The sequence below is a fragment of the Tachyglossus aculeatus genome, chromosome 19 (genome assembly GCF_015852505.1).
Source record: "Tachyglossus aculeatus isolate mTacAcu1 chromosome 19, mTacAcu1.pri, whole genome shotgun sequence".
Lineage (NCBI taxonomy): Eukaryota > Metazoa > Chordata > Mammalia > Monotremata > Tachyglossidae > Tachyglossus > Tachyglossus aculeatus.
This window is the reverse complement of record NC_052084.1, coordinates 21268587-21290471: the sequence shown is the minus strand read 5'-3', so window position 1 is coordinate 21290471 and position 21885 is coordinate 21268587. Positions and strand designations below refer to the sequence as shown.

The 21885-nt window shown below is 46.9% G+C and overlaps 1 protein-coding gene across 2 annotated transcripts; it reads left to right on the top strand.

The window, feature by feature from the left end:
- Positions 1 to 580: 580 nt before the first annotated feature.
- MFSD4B (major facilitator superfamily domain containing 4B) lies at positions 581 to 21196 on the top strand. 2 transcript variants are annotated; one of them, XM_038761431.1, is made up of 4 exons: positions 581 to 649; positions 12287 to 12455; positions 13340 to 13456; positions 18407 to 21196. In XM_038761431.1, exons 2-4 carry the CDS (start codon positions 12290 to 12292, stop codon positions 19642 to 19644), a joined length of 1521 nt encoding a protein of 506 aa, XP_038617359.1. In that variant the 5' UTR covers positions 581 to 649; positions 12287 to 12289; the 3' UTR covers positions 19645 to 21196. The 2 variants fall into 2 exon arrangements, with proteins under 2 accessions (XP_038617359.1, XP_038617360.1); XM_038761432.1 differs by having other exon boundaries at positions 631 to 706.
- The last annotated feature ends 689 nt before the right edge of the window (positions 21197 to 21885 follow it).

Genomic DNA, 21885 nt, shown 5'->3' with positions numbered 1-21885 from the left:
TTGAATGTGAAAATGCCTTGTACTCAGAGAAAGAGGCCTACACGAATTCATCATCATCATCATCATCATCATCAATCGTATTTATTGAGCTTCCTTGAAATTCAAGGTATTACTTTTGTTTCTTAGACTTGCCCACGGGCCGTGCTCATTTCCCCAAATCCCTGGGAGCCTGGAAAGGGATCGACATCCCCGACTGCCTCCTTCCGCCATCTTGCCCCTGCCCGAGGCTTCCTCGGCCGTCACTTCCGGTTTGGCGGCGCGCTTTCCGGCCCGGTTGCCCGGGCGACCGGCGTGGACTTCCGGTTTCCCGGCGCGCGAGGGGGAGGTCGCCGCCCCGTCTTCCGGCTCGGTTTCCCGGGCAACCGCTCGGTTTCCGGGCGCGCAGGCGCGGTGAGGCGGGCGCGCCGGCAGGTGGGCCCGTTAGGGGCTGAGGGGACGAAGCCGCGTCGTCGAGCTGGAGGCGGAGGATGGCGGGGGCCGGGCCCCCTCAGGGCCCGGGGAGGACGACGAAGAGGAGGAGGAGGAGGAGGAGGAGGAGGAGAAGGAAGAGGAGGAGCCGGAGGCGATCGGCGTTGGGCGGAGAGTCCGTCCCGGGGATCGGCTGAGGTGGTTCAGCACCCTGGTGCTCAGCGCCGCCTTCCTGGGCCTGGTGAGAGCCGCGGGGCACCCTCCCCCTCATGGCATTTAAGCACTTACTAAGCGCCAGGTACTCTACTAAGCACCGGCATAGATACAAGCGAATCAGGTTGGACGCAGCCCGCGGCCCTACAATCATCGTGAGGAAAAAATGAGGGCCTGCCCCCAACCCGGTTTGCTCCTACCCACCCCCAATGCTTACAATCATCATAAGGGAGAAATGAGGAAAAAATGAGGGCCTGCCCACAACCCGGTTTGCTTCTACCCACCCCAACGCTTACAATCGTAATAAGGGAGAAATGAGGAAAAAATGAGGGCCTGCCTCCAATCCGGTTTGCTTCTGCCCACCCCAACGCTTATAATCATCATGAGGGAGAAATGAGGAAAAAATGAGGGCCTGCCCCCAACCCGGTTTGCTTCTACCCACCCCAACGCTTACAGTCATCATAAGGGAGAAATGAGGAAAAAATGAGGGCCTGCCCACAACCCGGTTTGCTTCTACCCACCCCAACGCTTACAGTCATCTTAAGGGAGGAATGAGGAAAAAATGAGGGCCTGCCCCCAACCCGGTTTGCTTATACCCCCCCCAACGCTTACAGTCATCATAAGGGAGAAGTGAGGAAAACATGAGGGCCTGCCCACAACCCGGTTTGCTTCTACCCACCCCGACGCTTACAATCATCATAAGGAAGAAATGAGGAAAACATGAGGGCCTGACCCCAACCCGGTTTGCTTCTACCCACCCCAACGCTTACAGCCATCGTAATGGAGAAATGAGGAAAAAATGAGGGCCTGACCCCAACCCGGTTTGCTTCTACCCCCGCCCCCCACAACGCTTACAATCATAAAAAGGGAGATATGAGGAGAAAATGAGGGCCTTCCCCCAACCCGGTTTGCTTCTACCCACCCCAACGCTTACAATAGTAATAAGGGAGAAATGAGGAAAAAACGAGGGCCTGCCCCCAACCTGGTTTGCTTCTACCCACCCCCCCAACGCTTACAACAATAATAATAATAATAATAATAATGGCATTTATTAAGCTCTTACTATATGCAAAGCACTGTTCTAGGCGCTGGGGAGGTTACAAGGTGATCAGGTCGTCCCACGTGGGGCTCCCAGTCTTCATCCCCATTTTACAGATGAGGGAACTGAGGCCCAGAGAAGTGAAATGACTTGCCCAGAGTCACCCGGCTAATTGGCGGAGCTGGCATTTGAACCCATGATTATTTTATTTGTACATATTTACTCTATTTTATTTTGTTAATATGTTTTGTTTTGTTCTCTCTGTCTCCGCTGTCTAGACTGAGCCCACTGGTGAGTAGGGACTGTCTCTATATGTTGCCAACTTGTACTTCCCAAGCGCTTAGTACAGGTCTCTGCACACAGTAAGCGCTCAATAAATACGATTGAATGAATGAATGGGGCTCACAGTCTTAATCCTCATTCCACGGGGAAGCAGCGTGGCTCAGTGGAAGGAGCCCGGGCTTTGGAGTCAGAGGGTGTGGGTTCAAATCCCGGCCCCGCCGCTTGTCGGCTGTGTGACTTTGGGCAAGTCACTTCACTTCTCTGGGCCTCAGTTCCCTCATCTGTAAACTGGGGATGAAGACTGTGAGCCCCACGTGGGACAACCTGATTGCCTTGTATCTGCCCCAGTCCTTAGAACAGTGCTTGGCACATAGTAAGCGCTTAACAAATACCAACATTATTATTATTAGTACAGTGCTCTGCACACAGTAAGCGCTCAATAAATACAATTGAATGAATGAATGAATAATGTCGGTCTGTGTTAAGCGCTTCCTATGTGCTAAGCGCCGGGGGAGAGACGGGGTCATCAGGCTGCCCCCCTTGGGGCTCACAGACTTAATCCCCATTTGACAGATGAGGGTACTGAGGCCCAGAGAAGTGAAGTGGCTTGCCCAAGGTCACCCAGCTGATAAGGGGAGGAGTCAGGATTCGAACCCATGACCTCCCACTCCCCAGCCCGGGCTCTTTCCCCTGAGCCCCGCTGCTTCCTGCCTCTTGAGTTCAGGGCCTTGTCAAGCGCCTACTATGCGCCAGCCAGTCCACCAGCGGAGCTCAGGGGAAAGAGGTCGTGGGTTTGAATCCCGGCTCCGCCACTTGTCTGCTGTGGAACTTAGGGCATGCCACTTCACATCTCTGGGCCTCAGTTCCCTCATCTGTCAAGTGGGGATGAAGACTGTGAGCCCCTCGTGGGACAACCTGATCACCTTGTATCTACCCCAGCGCTTAGGACAGTGCTTGGCACATAGGAAATGCTTAACAAATACCATCATTATTATTATTACCTAATCAGGTTGGACCCATGGGGGGAATCCCAGGCTTCACCTCCATTCTGCAGCCGGAATTGGGGATAATTTGGGGTCCAGTGCTGGTGGTGAGGGCCCATCCTTGCCGCCTGGGCGGGAGAATAATAATAATAATAGTTATGGCATTGGTTAAGCGCTTACTGTGTGCCAAGCAGTGTCCTAAGTGCTGTTCTAAGCGCTGGGGTAGATACAAGGTAATCAGGTTGGCCCACGTGGGGCTCACAGTCTCAATCCCCATTTTACAGAGGAGGGAACTGAGGCCCAGAGAGACAAAGTGACTTGCCCAAGGTGACACAGCAGATGAGTGGTGGAGCCAGGACTAGAAGCCCTGACCTCTCGCCCCCGAGGTCAGGCAGCCTTAGAGGAAGAAAAATGGAGGGATTCCCCTCGCCTCCTCCATCCCCAGGGCCAAAGCCCTGTTGGTTCCCTCATCCCCAAATAACCCCCTCGTCATACTGAATCCGGTTAACAGCCGCTCTTTATTACTCTGCCATCCATATATACTCTTAGAGGCACTTGATAATAACAATAATAGTAATAATCATGGGGTTTTTTAAGATCTTACCATATGCCAGGCACTATACCAAGCACTGGGGTGGAGGCAAGCAAACTGGGTTGGACGCAGTCCCTGCCCCACCTGGGGCTCACAGTTTCGCTCCCCATTTTACAGGTGAGGGAATTTAGGCACAGAGAAGTGAAGTGACTTATCCAAGGTCACACAGCAGACAAGTCACGGGGCAGGGTTTAGGATTCATGACCTTCTGGCCCCCAGGCCTGGGCTCTAGCCTTCAGCTTGACAGCACTTAATTTGTGTATATTATGCGTTGTACGCTCCCGTGTGTTTAGTACAGTGCTCTGCCCGTAAGGGAAGGTGGTATTGTATGCCAGAGTTCATTCATTCAGTTATATGTATTGAGCGCTTATTGTGCAGAGCACTGTACCAACCACTTGGGAGAATACCATACAGCAATAAGCACACATTTCCTGCCCTCAGTGACCTTACAGTCTAGTCACTCATGCTGCCCTGCCTCGAAGTTTCTCCTTCTTTCCTAAAGCCAGGGGGTGATGGCCAACATCCCTTCCCCCTAGCGCGAGAGTAGGAGGGTGACCTTGAAGGAGAGCTTTGGGGGGAGACCGAGCCAGAGGATCCAGCAGAGCCTGCAGGGTGGTCAGTGGGACAGTGGACAGGGACGGTCACCTGGGCTCTTGGCAACCGTTTTTATATGTTGCCAGCTTGTACTTCCCAAGTGCTTAGTACAGTGCTCTGCACACAGTAAGCGCTCAATAAATACGATTGAAAGTAAAAGAAAAAAAAGCCTGGCGGTTTTAGCAGTGTCACCTAGGAGCAACGTGTCCTGGTTGTCCAGAAGAACACTTGTGTCTTCTGGGATTATGCATTTCATCAGTGCACAGGGACAGCTGTGTAAACCCAAGCGGGCTTCTCATTTTACATTCCCTTCTGGAGCTTTCATGTGACCAAATGACAAACAGGGGATGAGGCAAATACTGTTTTCACAGTGGTTAAACTCGTCTTGGGCCAGGTAGGTGGGCCTCAGTTGCATTGGTTCTTTCCTGAAACTGGCCCATTGAGGACGCCTGGCTATTTCCCTGTATGCTTTTCCTGAGAAGACCAGAGTTGTCAGTTGGTTTTATCGAGCAACTACTGAACTCTGTACTCGACACTTGGAAGATTAGCCCTGAAACAAAAGACCAGTCTCTGCCTCTCTCCCCCATTTGATTTAAATTATTTACAGTTGGCATAGGAGGAGGACAAGGATGTACCAGATAATAGGGCAGAAATGCCCAGGTGGGATAACTGAATAGACAATTGAACATAAATTGTAGTAGTGTAAATATTTGAGTTTGGTACACAGAACTAAATGTTTGGGAAAGTACAATAAAACACAAGGCAAGTTTTCTGGCTTCAAGAATCTTACACTCTGTTGGGAAGACATATAGTAAGAAGCAGCATGGCTCAATGGAAAGAGCATAGGCTTGGGAGTCAGAGGTCATGGGTTCTAATCCCAGTTACGCCACTTATCGGCTGTGTGACTTTGGGCAAGTCACTTCACTTCTCTGGGCCTCAGTTACCTCATCTGTAAAATGGGGATTAAGATTGTGAGCCCCACATGGGACAACCTGATCACCTTGTATCCCCCCAGCGCTTAGAACAGTGCTTTGCACATAGTAAGCACTTAACAAATAGCATCATTATTATTATTATTATTATTAACCCTATTTTACAGATGAGGGAACTGAAGCACAGAGAAATGGAGTGACTTGCCCAAGGTCATGCAGACAAGTGGTGGAGCTGGGATTAGTGCATTGCCTGGCACAAAGTAAGCGCTTAACAAATACCACCATTATTATTATTAGAACCCAGGTCCTTCCGACTCCCAGGCCTGTGCTCTATTCACTAGGCCACCCTGCTTTTACATATGTAAAAGTTTGTATAAGCAGTCAGATGGGAGATAGTGGAGAGGACACAGCAGGGAGCCTTAAGGCCAGTGGTAATCGGTCAGTCAGTGGTATTTGAACACTTGTGTGCAGAGCACTGTAATAAGCATTTGGGAGAATACAGTTAAACAGAGTTGGTGACTCATTCCCTGCCCACAAGTCTAGAGGTGAAGGCAAGTATTAATATAAACGAATGATTTATAGGTATGAACATGAGTGTTGGGGGCTGAAGGTGAGATGAATATGAAGAGCTTAAAGGGCGATTTAAGAGCATAGGCGATGACGCAGAAGGGGGAGTGAAGAGGAGAAACGAGGGCTTAATCAGGGAGGGCCCCTTGGGGGAGATGTGGTTTTAATAAAACTTTGAAGGCAAGGGGAGTGGTGGTCTGTTGTATGTGGAAGGTAAGACCAGAAGGAGGACATGTGTAAGGGATGGGCGGCAAGGTAGACGGGATCAAGGTTGGTATTAGAAGAGTGAAGTATTCTGGCTGAGCTGTTATAGGAAATCAGTGCAGGGAGGTAGGAGGGGGCAAGGCGACCGAGTGCTTTCAGTCAGTCAGTTGTATTTATTGAGCGCTTACCAGATGCAGAGCACTCTACTAAGTTCTCGGGAGAGTACAATACAACAGAATTAGGAGACACGTTCCCCTAACGAGCTTACAGTCTAAAGGGGGGAGAAGCCCACAAAGTGGGACAACCTGATTAGCTTGTATCTACTCCTGCGCTTAGAACAGTGCTTGGCACACAGTAAGTGCTTAACAAATACCATTATTATTATTATTATTATTATTATTATTATTGTTAAGGTGGCAGGACAACCACGAAATTCTTGAGCTGGGAGATGTGGATTGAATCATTTTATAAAAAAATGATCTGAGCAGCAGTGTGGAGTACGGACTGTGGAGTGGGGAGAGAGAGAAGGCAGGGTAGCCAGCGAGAGATTCATGCAGTAGTCAAGGAGCGATGTAATATGTCCTCAGTTCAATGTGGTAGCAGTTTGGATGGAAGGGCAGAGTTTGAGATGTTTTGAAGGTAGAACCGAAAGGATTTGGAGACACTGAATATGTGGATGAATGAGAGAGAGATAATTCGAGGATAATGCCAAGGTTACGGGCTTGTGAGATAGGATAGTGATGTTTTCTACAGTGTTGGGAAAGCTGGGTATTTTGGGTGGGAAGATGAAGAATTCTGTTTTGGTTATGTTAAATTTGAGGTTTTGACAGGACATCAAGGTGGAGATGTCCTGTGGGAGCGAATGAGTTCTCCAAAGGAGTGGGTGTAGACAAAGAATAGAAGGGGATCCAGACCTGAATATTGAGGGATTCCCACAGATAGGCAGTGTGGCTCTGTGGAAAGAGCCTGGGCTTTGGAGTCAGAGGTCATGGGTTTGAATTCTGGCTCCGCCAATTGTCGGCTACGTGACTTTGGGCAAGTCACTTAACTTCTCTGTGCCTCAGTTACCTCATCTGTAAAATGGGGATTAAGACTGTGAGCCGCCCGTGGGACAACCTGATCACCTTGTAACCTCCCCAGCACTTAGAACAGTGCTTTGTACATAGTAAGCGCTTAACAAATGCCATTATTATTATGGAGGGTGGGAGGCAAAGGAGAAGCCTGCAATAGAAACTGAGGAGTGGCCAGAGAGATAGGAGGAGAACTAGGGGAGGGCAGAATCAATGAAACCAAGATAAGATAATGTTTCAAGGAGAAAGGAGTGTCCACAGTGCCAAAGGCTGCTGAAAGATGAAGGAGGATTAAGTTGGAGTAGAGGCCTTTGGATTTGACAAGAAGATCCCCGGTAACCTTATAGATGGCAGTTTCTGTGGAGTGAAAGGGGTGGAAACCAGATTGGAGGAAGTTGAGGAGAGAAGGTGTAGGAACAGAGTGTAGGGATCGCACTCAAGGAGTTTGGCAAGGAATGGTAGAAGGGAGATGGGGTGATAACTGAAGGGAGCCGTGGGGGTCAAGGAAGCGTTTTTTTTAGGGCCTGTTGGAAAGCCGTCAGGAAGAAGCCATTGGCAAGTGAACCATTGAAGATGGCAGTCAGGAAGGGGCAAAGAGAGGGGGCAAGTGGTTTCATAAGGTGTGAAGGGATGGGGTTGGGGGTGCAGATGGCGGGGGCAGATTTTGAGAGGAGGTGGGAAATCTCCTGTTATCCTGCTGGGAAAGATGGGAGAGTCGAAGATGGGGCAGGAGGAGAGAGGAGAGGAGCAAGGGAGATTTTAGGGAGGTCCCTCCTGATGGTTTCAATTTTATTCATTCATTCTATCGTATTTATTGAGCGCTTACTGTGTGCGGAGCACTGTACTAAGCGCTTGGGAACTACAAGTTGGCAACATATATAGACGGTCCCTACCCAACAACGGGCTCACAGTCTAGAAGGGGGAGACAGACAACAAAACAAAACATGTGGACAGGTGTCAAGTCATCAGAATAAATAGAAGTAAAGCTAGATGCACATCATTAACAAAATAAATAGAACAGTAAATATGTACTAGTAAAATAGAGTAATAAATCTATACAAACATATATACAGGTTGCTGTGGGGAAGGGAAGGAGGAGAGAAAAAAGGGGGCTCAGTCTGGGAAGGCCTCCATCAATTTTATCAATAAGGTATGTGGCCAGGTCATTAGGGGCAAGAAATGGAGGGGGCTGGGGCACCGGGGGGGGGGGGGGGGGGGGGGGTTGAGGAAGGAGCTAACAGGAGCTAACAACTGGCAAGGACAGTGAGTGTTGGGAGTCAAGAAGGATGAAGAAATAATGTTGCTGGGTGGAGGAGAGAGCAGAGTGAAAGTAAGTGAAAGTGTATTTGAGATGGATGAGGGTCAGCCTGATGTCCGGCTTTCCTCCAGCATCTTGTATGCTATAGTACTCTACACGCAGTAAATGCTTAATAAATACTGTGACTGCTACTACTACTGCAGGTTGAAGTGGGGGGAGGTTGTAGTTTAGGAGGGCACTGACCAGGCTGAAGAAATCATGTGATTGGGTTATGACAGGTGTATGAGCCGGGGTGGAAGTGGAGGATCTGAGAAAGCTGGTCAAAAAAGCTCAAACTTCCCCCAGAAACAGACTGTATTGTTTAAATCGGGACCAGCTACTATCATCAATCAGTGGTATTTGTTGAGTATCTGCTGTGTATAGAGTATTGTATTAAGCACTTGGAAGAGCACAGTAGAATATTTTATTTCTAAAATGAAATCTGCACGGCTTAGTGGATAGAGCACTGGTTTGGGAATCAGGAGGACATGGGTTCTAAACCTAGATCCGCCACTTGTCTGCTGTGTGACCTTGAGCAAGTCACTTAGCTTCTCTGTGCTTCAGTTATCTCATCTTTAAAATGGGGTTTAAGACTAGTATTAGAGGAGGCATCTGCCTCCTCACTGACCTCCCTGCCTCCCATCTCTCCCCTCTCCAGTTCACACTTCACTCTGCTTACATGGATCATTTCACTAAAACAAACAAAAAACATTCAGGCCACATCTCCCCACTCCTCAAGAACCACCTGGTTGCCCACCCATCTCTGCGGCAAGCAGAAACTCCTTACCGTCGGCTTTAAAGCACTCAGTCAGTTCGCCCCATCTTACCTCACCTCGCTCATCTCCTCCTGTGCCCAGATCACCCACTCCGCTCCTCCATCGCCAGCTTGTTCACTGTTACACCAGTCTCATTTATCCTTGCCACTTACCTTTTCCCATGTCCTCCCTCTGGCCTAGAACTCCCCCCTCCCCATTTATGCCAGACCACCACTATCCCCACGTTCAAAGCCTTAGAATAATAATAATTATGGTATTTGTTAAGTTTACTATGTGCCAGGTGCTGTACTAAGCACTGGGGTGGGTACAAACAAATCATGTTGGACACAGTCCCCGTCTCGCGTGGGGCTCACAGTCTCAATCCCCAATTTGCAGATGAGGCAACTGAGGCCCAGAGAAGTGAAGCGACTTGCCCAAGGTCACACAGGCAAGTGGCAGAGTCAGGATTAGAACCCATGACCTTCGGACTCCCAGGTCTGTGCTCTATCCTCTGTGCCATGCTGCTGCTTATTAGAAACCCATCCTCTTTTTCCCCCAGCTCCTTCTCTCTTCTGTATCATTTGTGCCCTTGGATCTGTACCTTTTGGGTATTTGGTATTCTCACTACCCTCAGCCCCACTGCATTTATGTACATATCTATAAATAATTTATATTGATGTCTTTTCTCCCCCCTCTAGACTATAAACTCGTGGGCAGGGAATTCATTCAATCATATTGAGCAGTTTCTGTGTGCAGAGCACTGTACTAAGTACCTGGGAAGGTGCAGTACAACAATAAACAGTGACATTACCTGCCCACAACAAGCTTACAGTTTAGACATTGGGAGACAGACATCAATACAAGTAAATAAAATTACAGATATGTACAGAAGTGCTGTGGGGCTGTGAGGGGAGAAGAGCAAAGAGAGCGAATCAGGGTGACAGAGAAGAGAGTGGGAGATGATGAAAAGTGGGACTTTGGAAATAGACGTGCCTTCAATGAGGCCTTGAAGGGAAGAATGAGTGTACCAACTCCATATACTCTCACAAGTGCTTAATGCAGTGCTCTGCATGTGGTAAGCATTCAGTAAATACCATTGATCGATTGACCGACCACAGGTCTTCCCATATTCAGGGATATTTATATTCAAGGTTTAAGCATGTCCGTCCTCAGTACTTGTTTATATACGCTTATTCAGTTATTTTTATTGATTACTGGAGTTAGAAATAATCATTTATTGAGTGCATATTGTGTGCAGAGAACTGAACTAAAGTCTTGGGAGAGTACAGTATAGCAGAATTGGTAGACACATTCCCTGCCCACAGGAGTTTACAACTTAGAGGGTGAGACAGACATTAATATAAATTATTGACAAGTACAGAAGTACTGTGGGGCTGGAGGTGGGGTGAATTAAAGGTACAAAGCCAAGTGAAAGGGCAATGCAGAAGGGAGAGAAAGTAGGGGAAATATTTTATCTCTGTCTCCGTTAACGATGTAAGCTCCTTTGGGGCAGGGAATATGTCACTTTGTTTTGAATTTTCCCAAGTGTTTATTATAAATGTTTATCACTGCATCCAGAGGGCACTCAATAAATACTATTACTACTACTAGTATTGATGAGATAGAACTTTGGAAATACAAAAGCGCTCTACAGATACAAGGTATTATAGTTATTTGAACACTTATAGCTCCGTAGGTGCTCAATACATAGTATCAATCCATGACCATATAACCTTGAGGAAGCTTGTGGCTGCAGGTCTACTATGGACCCTGAATTACAAGGAGCAGGAAATTCTCCTCTAATCACAGCTCCTTTTTGACTTATTTTTATTTTGTGTGTTGTATATTTGTCCTTGCCCCATGCTGTTTTAATGTTTTATTTCATTGCTGCCAATATGGCTATACTGAAAGTCCCTTATAGGAAGGGAACATGTTTACCAAATCTGTTATTGTACCCTCCCACGTGCTTAGTACAATGCTCTGCACACAGTAAGTGCTCAATAAGTGCCATGGATTGATAGATTGTCTCAGGTGCCCTCCCCAATGTCTATTCATAAATTGTGAGTCTCTCGAGGGGTTTAATTCCCACTTGAACTCTTTCTCAGAGCTTAGTACAGTGCTCTACATATAGGAAGTGCTTAACACTTATAGCACATACTAACAGCAGTAATACTAAAAATGATCAAAAATGAGCACTTCTTGAGTGCAGAGCACTAAACTAAGTGCCTGGGAGAATGCAGTACAGTAGATTGGGTAGATCTGATTCCCACCCTCAAGGAGCTTACAGTCAGGATGGAGAGTCAGACATTCAACAAATTACTGTTAGGGAAAAGGTGACAGGATAAAGTTATGTTCATAAGTGTTGTGGAGCTGGAGGTGGGGTGAATATCAAGTGCTTAAAGGGTTTAGATCCAAGTACAGGCTGGGCTGTAGTAGCAGATTAGTGAGGAAAGGTAGGAATGGGTGAGCTGATTGAGTGCTTTAAAGCCAATGGTTAGGAATTTCTGATTGATATGGAAGTGAATGGGGGCTCATGAGAAGTGTGGAGCTGTGGACTGAACTTTTAAGAAAAATGATCAGGCAAGCAGAGTGAAGTGTGCACTGGAGTGAGGAGAAACAGGAGGCAGGGAGATCAGAGAGGAAGCTGATGCAGTAGTCATGATGGGATATGAGTGCTTGGATCAGCATGGTAGCAATTTGGATGAGGAGGAGAGGGTGGATTTTAGAGATGTAAAGGTAGAACAGACAAGATTTGCTGACCTTGTATGAGTGGGTTGAATGAGAGATGGGTTGAGGATAATGCCAAGGTTGCAGACTTGTGAGACAGGAAGAATGGTGGTGCTGTCTACAGTTATGGGAAAGTCAACAGGAGGACAGGATTGGGGTAGGAAGATGAGTTATGCTATAGACATGTTAAGCTTGAGGCGCTGGCGGTACATCCAAGTAGAGATATCCCGAATCAGTGAATCAGTCAGTGGTATTTATTGAGCGCTGACTATGTGCAAAATACTGTACTAAGTACTTGGGAGAGTAGAGTACAATGGAATTAGTAGACATTACAGATGGGGAGAGGTCTGGGCTGGAGAGGTAGATTTGGGAACCATCTACGTAAAGATGACATTTGAAATCATTGGAGTGAATGAGTTCTCCAAAGGAATGGGTGTAGATAGAGAATAGAAGAGGACCCAGAACTGAGTCTTGAGGGATTCCCGCAGTTAATGGGTGGGAGGAAGAGGAGGAACCCACAAAAGATACTGAGTGGCCAGAGGTAGAAGAAGAACCAGGAGAAGAGTGTTGGTGAAGCCAGGTTTAGATAATGTAGTGAACTTTTTTTTTTTTTAATACCCTAGGGCATGAGTATTGCGATTCTCGGACCCACGTTTCAAGATTTGGCTTCAAATGTGAACAGCAACATTAGTAGTATTTCTTTTATTTTTGTGGGCCGCTCATTTGGATATCTGGGTGGTTCTGTGATTGGTGGAATTCTCTTTGACTGCATGAATCATTTTCTTCTTTTGGGTAAGTATAAACAACCACCTTTAAAAAAACTTGTACTGTTTTTCATGTTACCACATTTGCCATGTGTGTAATAAAACCTGAAAGGTGATGTATTGAAATGTTTTAATTTAGTAGAGAAATGAGATTTCTCTCCTCTATTCTCCCTTCCTTCAAGCCAGTTTGATATTGGGGAGTCTGCATCTGTAAGGTTGCCAATTTAGAGACCTGAGTATTCGATAGATTTCTGTTTTTTGGATCTCCACCACACAGATGCTGGGAGGGTGGGTTCATTAGTATTGGGAGAGGGGATTGGGCCAGGCGTAATAAGTAAGGTTTGCCCAGTAACCAGTTTGAGACCTTATAGACTAGAGGTCAGGGAACAGAATTAGGGAGAATTGAACTTAGTTGAGGTCAGTTTCCCTCCACTTATCTCTCGGGGACTTTAGGCAGTCAGCTGAGTGACTTTTGGAGATGTATGGCGCATCCTTTTAGCTGTCTTTTTTCAAAAGGGAAATTTCCAAAGGGCGACTTAATATGCGAAAGCAGTGAACCCTTTGTTATTTGCACCAAACCAGTTGAAAACTAGAAACCAGCAACTCTGAGGTTGAATTTCTCAGGTATGCTGTCTAACGAAGCTATGACTGATTGTAGTTTTGTGTCAGTCTTATTTATTGAGCGCTTACCATGTGCAGAGCACTGTACTAAGTGCTTGGGAGAGCACAGTGTAACAATATAACAGACACATTATTCCCTGCCCACAACGAGCTTGTAATCTAGACGTGTATTTGGTGACTTGCGTTTCGTGTCGACCATGAAGATTGCTAAGTGTGCTATTTTAAAGAAACAGGCCTGTTAACTTTTGCATGACTGAAAGACAGCTACCTAATTTTTATCTTTCCCCTCAGGAATTTCGATGTTGGCCACAGCCATTGGTCTCTTTCTTGTCCCTTTTTGCAAGAGAGCAGTCTTACTCGCCATTATGATGTCAGTCTTTGGTGTTTCTATGGGAGTTCTCGACACAGGTTAGTGAATATTCCATCAACATTTCTAGGTAACGGGTGGGGAGGTGGTTTCCATCAGAGTATTTCAAATTGGGTACTAGTTTCTTCCTCCAAATGAAGGTGCTGCCGTACCAAACAGTGGTTTAGGCATCCAGCAAAATCTGATTGGCCTGGTTACCTTAATATTTGCTCACCCAAAACAGAAGAAAGGCAAATGTTGAGTGTGCACTGTTCTGAACACTTGGAAGAGTACAGTAAAGTAGACATAGACCCTTCCCTCAAGGAGCTTAGACTCTAGGAGGGAAGACATTGTAACTATTTAGTTTTCAGTGGACTGCTCTGCGTCTTAAGTGTGGCATCTGGCAAATCAGTCAGGAACTCTTTGGGCAGGAGGAGTGTATGCAGTGGAAGAAAAGACAAATAAAGGAGAACGGAGCTTCCCTTTAGGCCTCCTCCTTCTCCTCCTCCTCCTCTACCCTTGGCTCTGGAGAATGAGTCTCCTCCCACCCCTGTCCTCGGGCTCCTTCCTTGGGCCACTGTGGAAGTGGAGTGGCTTGGGAAGGGGTGGACTCTGGGCTCACATCTGCCATGTGCCATGTCGAAGCAAGCACTTGGGTTAGGCCCTAGGCTGATGGTGGTCCAGGGGTGCTGCAGCTGGCCCTGCATAAGTTCAGTATATTTACTGAACATTTACTATATGCAGAGCGCTGTACCGAGTGTTCGGGAGAATACAGCAGAGTTGGTAGACATGTTCCCTGCCCACAAGGAGCTTATGGTCTACAGGGGAGGCAGAAATTAAAATAAATTATAGATACAGTGGGGCTGAGGGCAGGGTGAATATCAAGTGCTTAAAGGGTACAGATCTCATCGCTTTCGCTGCCAACATTTGTCCACAAGAAACTTATAATCTAAAGGGGGAGGCAGACGTTAAAATACATTATGGATATGTTCATCATCATAATAATAATGATGGTATTTGTTAAGTGCTTACTATGTGCCAAGCATGATTCTAAGCGCTCTAGGGCTGAGGGTGGGGTGAATAAAGGGTAAAAATCCAAGTGCAAGGGCAACACAAAGGGAGAGAGAGTTGAGGAAATGAGGGCTTAGTTGGAAGAGGCCTCTTGGAAGATATGTGATTTTAATCGGGCTTTGAAGATGGGAAGAATCTTCCCATTCCCAGATTCATTCATTCATTCATTCAATCGTATTTATTGAGCGCTTACTGTGTGCAGAGCACTGGACTAAGTGCTTGGGAAGTACAAGTTGGCAACATATAGAGATGGTCCCTACCCAACAATGGGCTTACAGTCTAGAAGAGGGAGACAAAGTCAGATATGAAGAGGGTGGGCATTTTGGGGCAGGCAGAACATGGGCAAGGGGGCCGTGGCGAGACGGACGAGATCAAGGTACAGTGAATAGGTTGTTGGCGTTAGAGGAGGAATTGAGCGTGCTGGGATGTAGTAGGAAAGCAGCATGCAGCAGCTCCTTCTATTCTCTGTGTACACCCACACCCTTGGAAAACTCATTCTGTCCCATGGCTTCAACTAATATCTTTTTGTGGAAGTTTCCCAAATCTACCTCTCTATCCCTGACCACTCTACTTTGCAGTCTTGCATTTCCTCTGGGCATCTGAGAAGCAGCGTGGCTTAGTGGAAAGAACACGGGCTTGGGAGTCAGAGGTCATGGGTTCTAATCCCAGCTCCACCACTTATCAGCTCTGTGACTTTGGGCAAGTCACTTCACTTCTTTGTGCCTCAGTTACCTCATCTGCCCGACGTGGGACAACCTGATAACCTTGTATTTACCCCAGTGCTTAGAACAGTAATTGGCACGTAGTAAGCGCTTAACAAATACCATTATTATCATTACCTCTACTTGGATGCCTTGTCGACACCTCAAACTTAACATATCCAAAATGGAACTCCTCTTCTTCCCACTCAAATCTTCTTGTCACCGTCTTTCTTGTCACTGTAGAAAACACCTCCATCCCCATGTCTCATCAGCCTGTATCCTGTGCATTGTTCTTGACTCGTCTCTCTCACTCAACCCACGTGTTCAATCTGTCACCAAAGCATTCACTTCATCGCTAAAATCCCCCTTCCTCTCCATCCAACTGCTTACTGATTTCCTAGTATTATCCAATCCACAGACATAGCTCCTCTAACACCAGCCTACTCACTGCAGCTGAAGCTCATGTATCCCTTGCCTACAACCCACCTCTGGCCTAGAATGCCTTCTCCCTACATATAATAATAATAATGCCAAGCACTGTTCTAAATGCTGGGGCGGGGGATACAAGGTAATCAGGTTGTCCCACGTGGGGCTCACAGCCTTAATCCCCATTTTACAGATGAGGTCACTGAGGCCCAGAGAAGTTAAGTGACTTGCCCAGAGTCTCATAACTGCCAGTGCCAAGCACTGTTCTAAATGCTGGGGCGGGGGATACAAGGTAATCAGGTTGTCCCACGTGGGGCTCACAGCCTTAATCCCCATTTTACAGATGAGGTCACTGAGGCCCAGAGAAGTTAAGTGACTTGCCCAGAGTCTCATAACTGACAAGTGGCAGAGCCAGGATTAGAACCTATGACATCTGACTCCCAAGCTCGTGCTCTTTCCATTGGGCCAGGCTGCTTCTCTATATGACAGACCATCAGTCTCCCCACCTTCAAACCCTTATTAAAACCACATCACCTCCAAGACATCTTCCCCAACTAAGTCTTCTTTTCCCCTACTCCTTTTCCCTGCTGGGTCGCCTGTCCCACATGGGGCCCACAGTCTAAGGGGAAGGAAGAACAGGTATCTAATCCCTGTTTTACACCCTCTAGACTGTAAGGTCCTCATGAGCAGGGAACACGTTTACCAGCTCTGTTGTACTCTCCCAAACACTTAGTACAGTGCTTTGCATACAGAAAGTGCTCAGTCAGTACATTAATTGATTGATGAGGAAACTGGGGTGTAGAAAGCGCCCAAGATCACAGAGCAGTAATATGGTGGAGCTGGGATTCGAATCCAGGTCTCTTGATTCCCAATCCTGTGTTCTTTGCACTGGTCCGCACTGCTTCAACAGTTCAAAACTTTTTGTCTTCACTATTGGGGAAAACTCATTCTGAATTGCTGCTCCATGGTGGAATTTACCAGTTTAACAGTAAGAGGTTGTGTTCATCGATGGGTTCATGTAACTGGCTGAACTGAGCAGGGAACCTAATTGGAACAGCTGTTTTGACTGTAACTTCTGGGCTGCCATGATCCATGCTTTTTGGTTTTGAGGGGTGAGTTACGGCGCAGAATTCCCAGCTGGACTGTTGCATCAGCCCCCCAGCTTCCAGCCTCTTCCTTCCTCCTATAAGCTAGACTGCCTCCTCCAGCTCGGCACAGGTCTCCCCTCCCCTAAGCCCTCCACTGGCTACCTATATCCCTTCACATCAAGTAAAAACTCTGTACACTCAGCCTCATTCCTTTTTTTACTGGTATTTGTTAATCCCTCACCGTGGGCCAGCTGTTGTGCTAAGCACTGGGGTAGATACAAGATAACCAGATTGGACTCAGTCCCTGTCCTACAACATAGGGCTCAGAGTCTTAATCCCCATTTTACAGATGAGTTAACTGAGGCCCAGAGTTCAGTGGCTTGCCCCAGGTCACACAGTAGGGATTAGAACCCTGCTCTCCTGACTCCTAGGCCTGTGCTGTTTTCATTAGGCCTCGCTGTTTCTCACCAACATGGCTTTTTACCAATTTAGCCCAACTTTACCCACCACACTCCAGCTGGGGCTCTTCATTCCTCCCAGCCCAACTAAGCGACCCTTACTGACACAGTTCCCCCAGCTTGGAACTCCCCTCGTTTCTAACTCCAACAGACCGCAGCTCTTCCCATATTTCCCAAAATCCCGCCTCCTCCCAGAGGCCTTCCCTGATTAGCCCCCATCTTCTCAAATTGTATCAGCTCACCAACTGTCTCAGCATTTATTTGTACCCATCTTCAGTACCCTCAGTTGCCCACTCAGTTATTTGCTTTGATTATTCTACTTGTAAATATCTTTATATCCGTCTCGGCCATTAAAGTATCAGCAGCACTTATAATGGTGTGAAGCAGCTTGCCTTAGTGGAAAGAGCTTGGGCCTGGGTGGCAGAGGCCTTGAGTTCGAATTTGGGCTGGGCCACTTGTCTGCTGTGAGACGACGGGCAAGTCACTTAGCTCCTCTACGCTTCAGTTTCCTCAAGTGTAAAATGGGGATTCAATCAATCAATCAAACAATCGTATTTATTGAGCGCTTACTGTGTGCAGAGCACTGTACTAAGCGCTTGGGAAGTACAAGCTGGATTCTTTCTCCTACTTTGATGGTGAGCCCTGTTGTGGGACAGGGACTGTGTCTGACCTGAATATCTACCCCAGCTCGTAGTACAGTGCAAATAAATAATTTGTATTTATTACTCTATTTTATGTGTACATATCTATTCTATTTATTTTATTTTGTTACTGTGTTTTGTTCTCTGTCTCCCCCTTCTAGACTGTGAGCCCACTATTGGGTAGGGACCGTCTCTATATGTTGCCAACTTGTACTTCCCAAGCGCTTAGTACAGTGCTCTGCACACAGTAAGCGCTCAATAAATACAATTGATTGATTGGCCCAAAGTGCTTAACGGATACCATTATTATTAACAATAAACTCCTTTTGGGGAAGGGTGGTGCGTCACTTCTCTGCTTCTCACCTCCGAGGCGCTCAGTTCAGTGGATTGCAACCAGTGGCTGTTCAGATACTATTATTATTTTGAGTTTTGCAATCATAATATTTGGCCAAGGATATTTAATATTTGATGATAACCTAGTCAGCAAAAAACAATTGTTTGAATGTCACCATATTGACCACTATGAAACCCAATCCTCGGTGGAGAGTTTTTAAGGCTAATTTAGTGGCTAGTTGGGCTCACGTTGGAATTTGAGTTGGAAATGGATTCTGCCGTTTCTTATTGCAGGTGGTAATGTCCTCATCCTAGACACTTGGGAGCAGCGGGCAGCACCTCACCTGCAGGCCTTGCACTTCAGCTTTGCCCTGGGGGCCTTTGTGGCTCCGATCCTGGCCAAATTGGCACTGGGTGGCATCGCCCCGGCTGGGAGTCCGACGGGGACTGACCAGGCGAACCTTTCTGCCCCCGACCCTCTGGCTGCAGCCGATCTGGAAGCCGTGTTCGGACTCCCCGCCGATATGAATCTGCTTTGGGCCTACACTGTTATAGGAATGTACATTTTTGTGGTTTTTGTCTGTATTTTGGTTTTATTTCTCAAAAGGAGTCCAGGTCAGGAGAGAACAAAAGCATCTGCTCAGAAGTCCCAAACTGCCAAATATCACAAGACCCTCCTGGGCCTCATTTTCTTCTTCTTCTTCTTCTACGTCGGCGCCGAGGTGACATACGGCTCTTACGTCTTTTCTTTTGCGACGCAACACGTCCACATGAAAGAGAGCGAAGCAGCGGGGGTGAACTCGGTATTCTGGGGGGCGTTTGCAGCGTGCAGGGGCATGGCCATCTGCTTCGCTACGTGTCTCTACCCCGGGACCATGATTGTGATGAGCAACATTGGCAGCTTGCTTTCTTCTCTGCTCCTGGTCCTTTTCCATAAAAGTCCAGTTTGCCTCTGGTCAGCCACGGCTGTGTATGGGGCCTCAATGGCCACCACGTTTCCCAGCGGCATATCCTGGATTGAACAGTACACGACCATTAAGGGCAAGTCTGCTTCTTTGTTCGTGGTCGGCGCCGCCTTGGGAGAGATGGTTATTCCTGCCGTGGTTGGCACTCTTCAGGGAGAATATTCCCATCTCCCTGTGGTCCTCTATACCTCTCTGGGGTCAGCACTAGTCACTGCTCTGTTGTTCCCTGTGATGTACAAATTTGCAACCTCACCTCTTGAGAGAACACTGAGGAAAAACAGAAAGAGCGAAGATCAGAAAGCGCTGCTGCCTGGCTTTGGGCTTAATGATGATGAAGAGGAGGATGGGGAGGCAGAGAGTTGGAATGATGCTGCCTTTGAAGTGATTGAGATGAGTGAGGGGCTGCAGAGCTCTCTGCTGGAGCCGTCTCGAGCAATCCCTGGGGGAGATCCGGCTCCGGTTTCTAATAAGCATTGTTCATTCGATGTATTCGTTGATTCCTCCCCACGTATTCTGGGCAACTCCCCAAAGAAGCAAGTCATTACTGACCGGGAAAAGAATGATTAGCATCCAGATGATTAATTTTCCTTATCAACCCGTTCCCTAAAGAGGCAGAAAGTCGGCAGGTTTTCAAACACGACTCAAAACCCAGTACTGCTTATTGTGTACTCAACAAGTACTAAAAAGTTCTGGACTGGGGTTTTCAGTTGTGACTATGGAATTGATCAGGTCAGTTGTTGTTGCTTGAAGGTGAGGAAGAAAAGTTGAGGTTTTTGAGAACCCCGAATGTCTCAGAAGTAGAGGTAATCAAAAGGAGGGTGTTTGAGGGGTAGAGCAAATAACATTCATGAAACCCAGGCTTCCATAGTTCATCAGTGGTATTAATTACTGAGTGCTTGCTGTGTGCAGGGCACTACTGTACTAAGCGCTTAATTCATCGGGGGAGTTGGTCAGAGGGTGCCTTCACAGAGGACAGATAATGTGTTAGGGGTTTCTGCTAGTAATAATATTTCTGTTCGTGTTGATCCACTCAGCATCTTTCTTGGTGCCTCTCTCACTAGGAAACTATTCGAAGCAGAATCGGTTATAATAACGGGGTCTGAAGGAAGTCTTTTTGCCCCTGTCTTTACAGTTTTAGGGGAGACTGCTGAAAAGTGAGAAACAAGATAAACATCTCTAGTTAATGGAGGTACTGTTGACTCAATTTCATGGCTTGTCAGCTTCCTTGCTTTAGTGGTTGAGTCCCATTTTAAAGGGCAGGCCTTTGTTTAGCAAGCCACTGAGCTGCAGTAAGATGATACTATAAATACTGATATCTATATTTCTATGAATACCCTAGGTTGGTAATTTATTTTTTTATTAAGGTAGCGACTATTTTAAAAGGGGGAAAACTTGAAAACAAACTGTGATTGAAAATAGTTTAGAGATTATTATACTGGGTGGCACCTTCAAGAGCCATTACCAGTACAGTGCTCTGCACACAGTAAACACAATGACTAACTCTATTACAACTACTGAGAGGGACAGGTGGGTAAGGTGAGCAGAAGAATTCAAAGGAAAGAAGGCCTTACCTCTTCTCTTTTCCCTGCTGAAATCCCACTACTTCCTTAAGCAAATCTTGGTACTTACCTTGTGGGCACCAGTTTAACTTCCCCTTCTCCCCTTCCTGTATCCAGGCCCCATCTCAGATGACCTAGGATCGAGGCAGAAGCAGCTGAACCAACAACTGGGGGAAATGAATGTGCAAGTAGAGATGAAGCAGGAACTTCCAAGTTGCAGCTCTCTCTCTGTCTCTCCCTCCACCCCTTTCCCCCCAACAAAAATATTACAAGTAACGAGACTACAAACGAGATGGTGCAGCGATTTAAAAATTTGTACTCTTGTGGAAGGAGTTCAGGGCTCTCCAAACTAAGGTGGAGAGCAACTGCCTCCCAAAACGCACTCTGTAATTACCAAATGTGGTTGAAATCAGGTGACTCTCAAACTCATACAGCAGTCAGATCAGCAGAGGCAGAGGATTGGCAACATATGGCAGGAATTAGCTATATGGAAGAGCAGCCTTTCCTGGTGGAAAGAGGTTGGGCCTGGGAGTCGGAGGACTTGGATTCTAATCCAGACTCCTCCACTGTCTGCTGGGTGACCTTGGGTAAGTCACTTCACTTCTGTGCCTCAGCTCCCTTATCTGTAAAATGGGGTCTGACTGTTGAGCCCAGTGTGGGGCAAGGATTGTGCTTGTATCTACCCCAGCACTTAGTACAATGCCTGGCAGATAGTAAATGCTTAACAAATACCATTTAAAAAAATGTGTCCTTGAGGAATTCAGTGCTAGGGGGAAAATCACATACTTGTAATGGAAACTATTTGGTTAAGGGGTAGATGACTCAGAGCCTTTTTGACAGAGGCTCTGATGGAGCCTTTTTGATTCAAGCTCCTATATCATCATTCCCACTGCCAGCAGAGCTCTGGCCACTTACTACTATTTCACTGCCCTCAGTGCAGTAAAGTTGCCAAACTACAAAAGGGTTCAGGATATGCAGGGTAGAAGCTGGAAGGCGTAACAGCATCAAGCCCCAACTATCTCCACATATACGTGCACGATCATTCTTCTCGCACCAGTGTTCTCCCCAGAACAGACTTGTGTTGTGGGAAGAACCTTTCCTCATTTTCCCATCGGGTTATATCCAAATTGTGTAATGATAACACATGCTACAGCAGAAATGGCAGAATCTTGAATGTGTATCTTAAAGAACTCATCTCATTTTCTTTTACAGTATCAACACTGTCAATGGTATTTTTTGAGCGCTTACC

Bases quoted from the DNA above. Each gene is read 5' to 3' on its own strand.
- MFSD4B (XM_038761431.1), top strand. From the start codon at position 12,290: ATGAGTATTGCGATTCTCGGACCCACGTTTCAAGATTTGGCTTCAAAT. The intron at 12,456-13,339 runs GTAAGTATAAAC...CTTTCCCCTCAG, and splicing joins GAATCATTTTCTTCTTTTGG to GAATTTCGATGTTGGCCACA. The intron at 13,457-18,406 runs GTTAGTGAATAT...TTCTTATTGCAG, and splicing joins TATGGGAGTTCTCGACACAG to GTGGTAATGTCCTCATCCTA.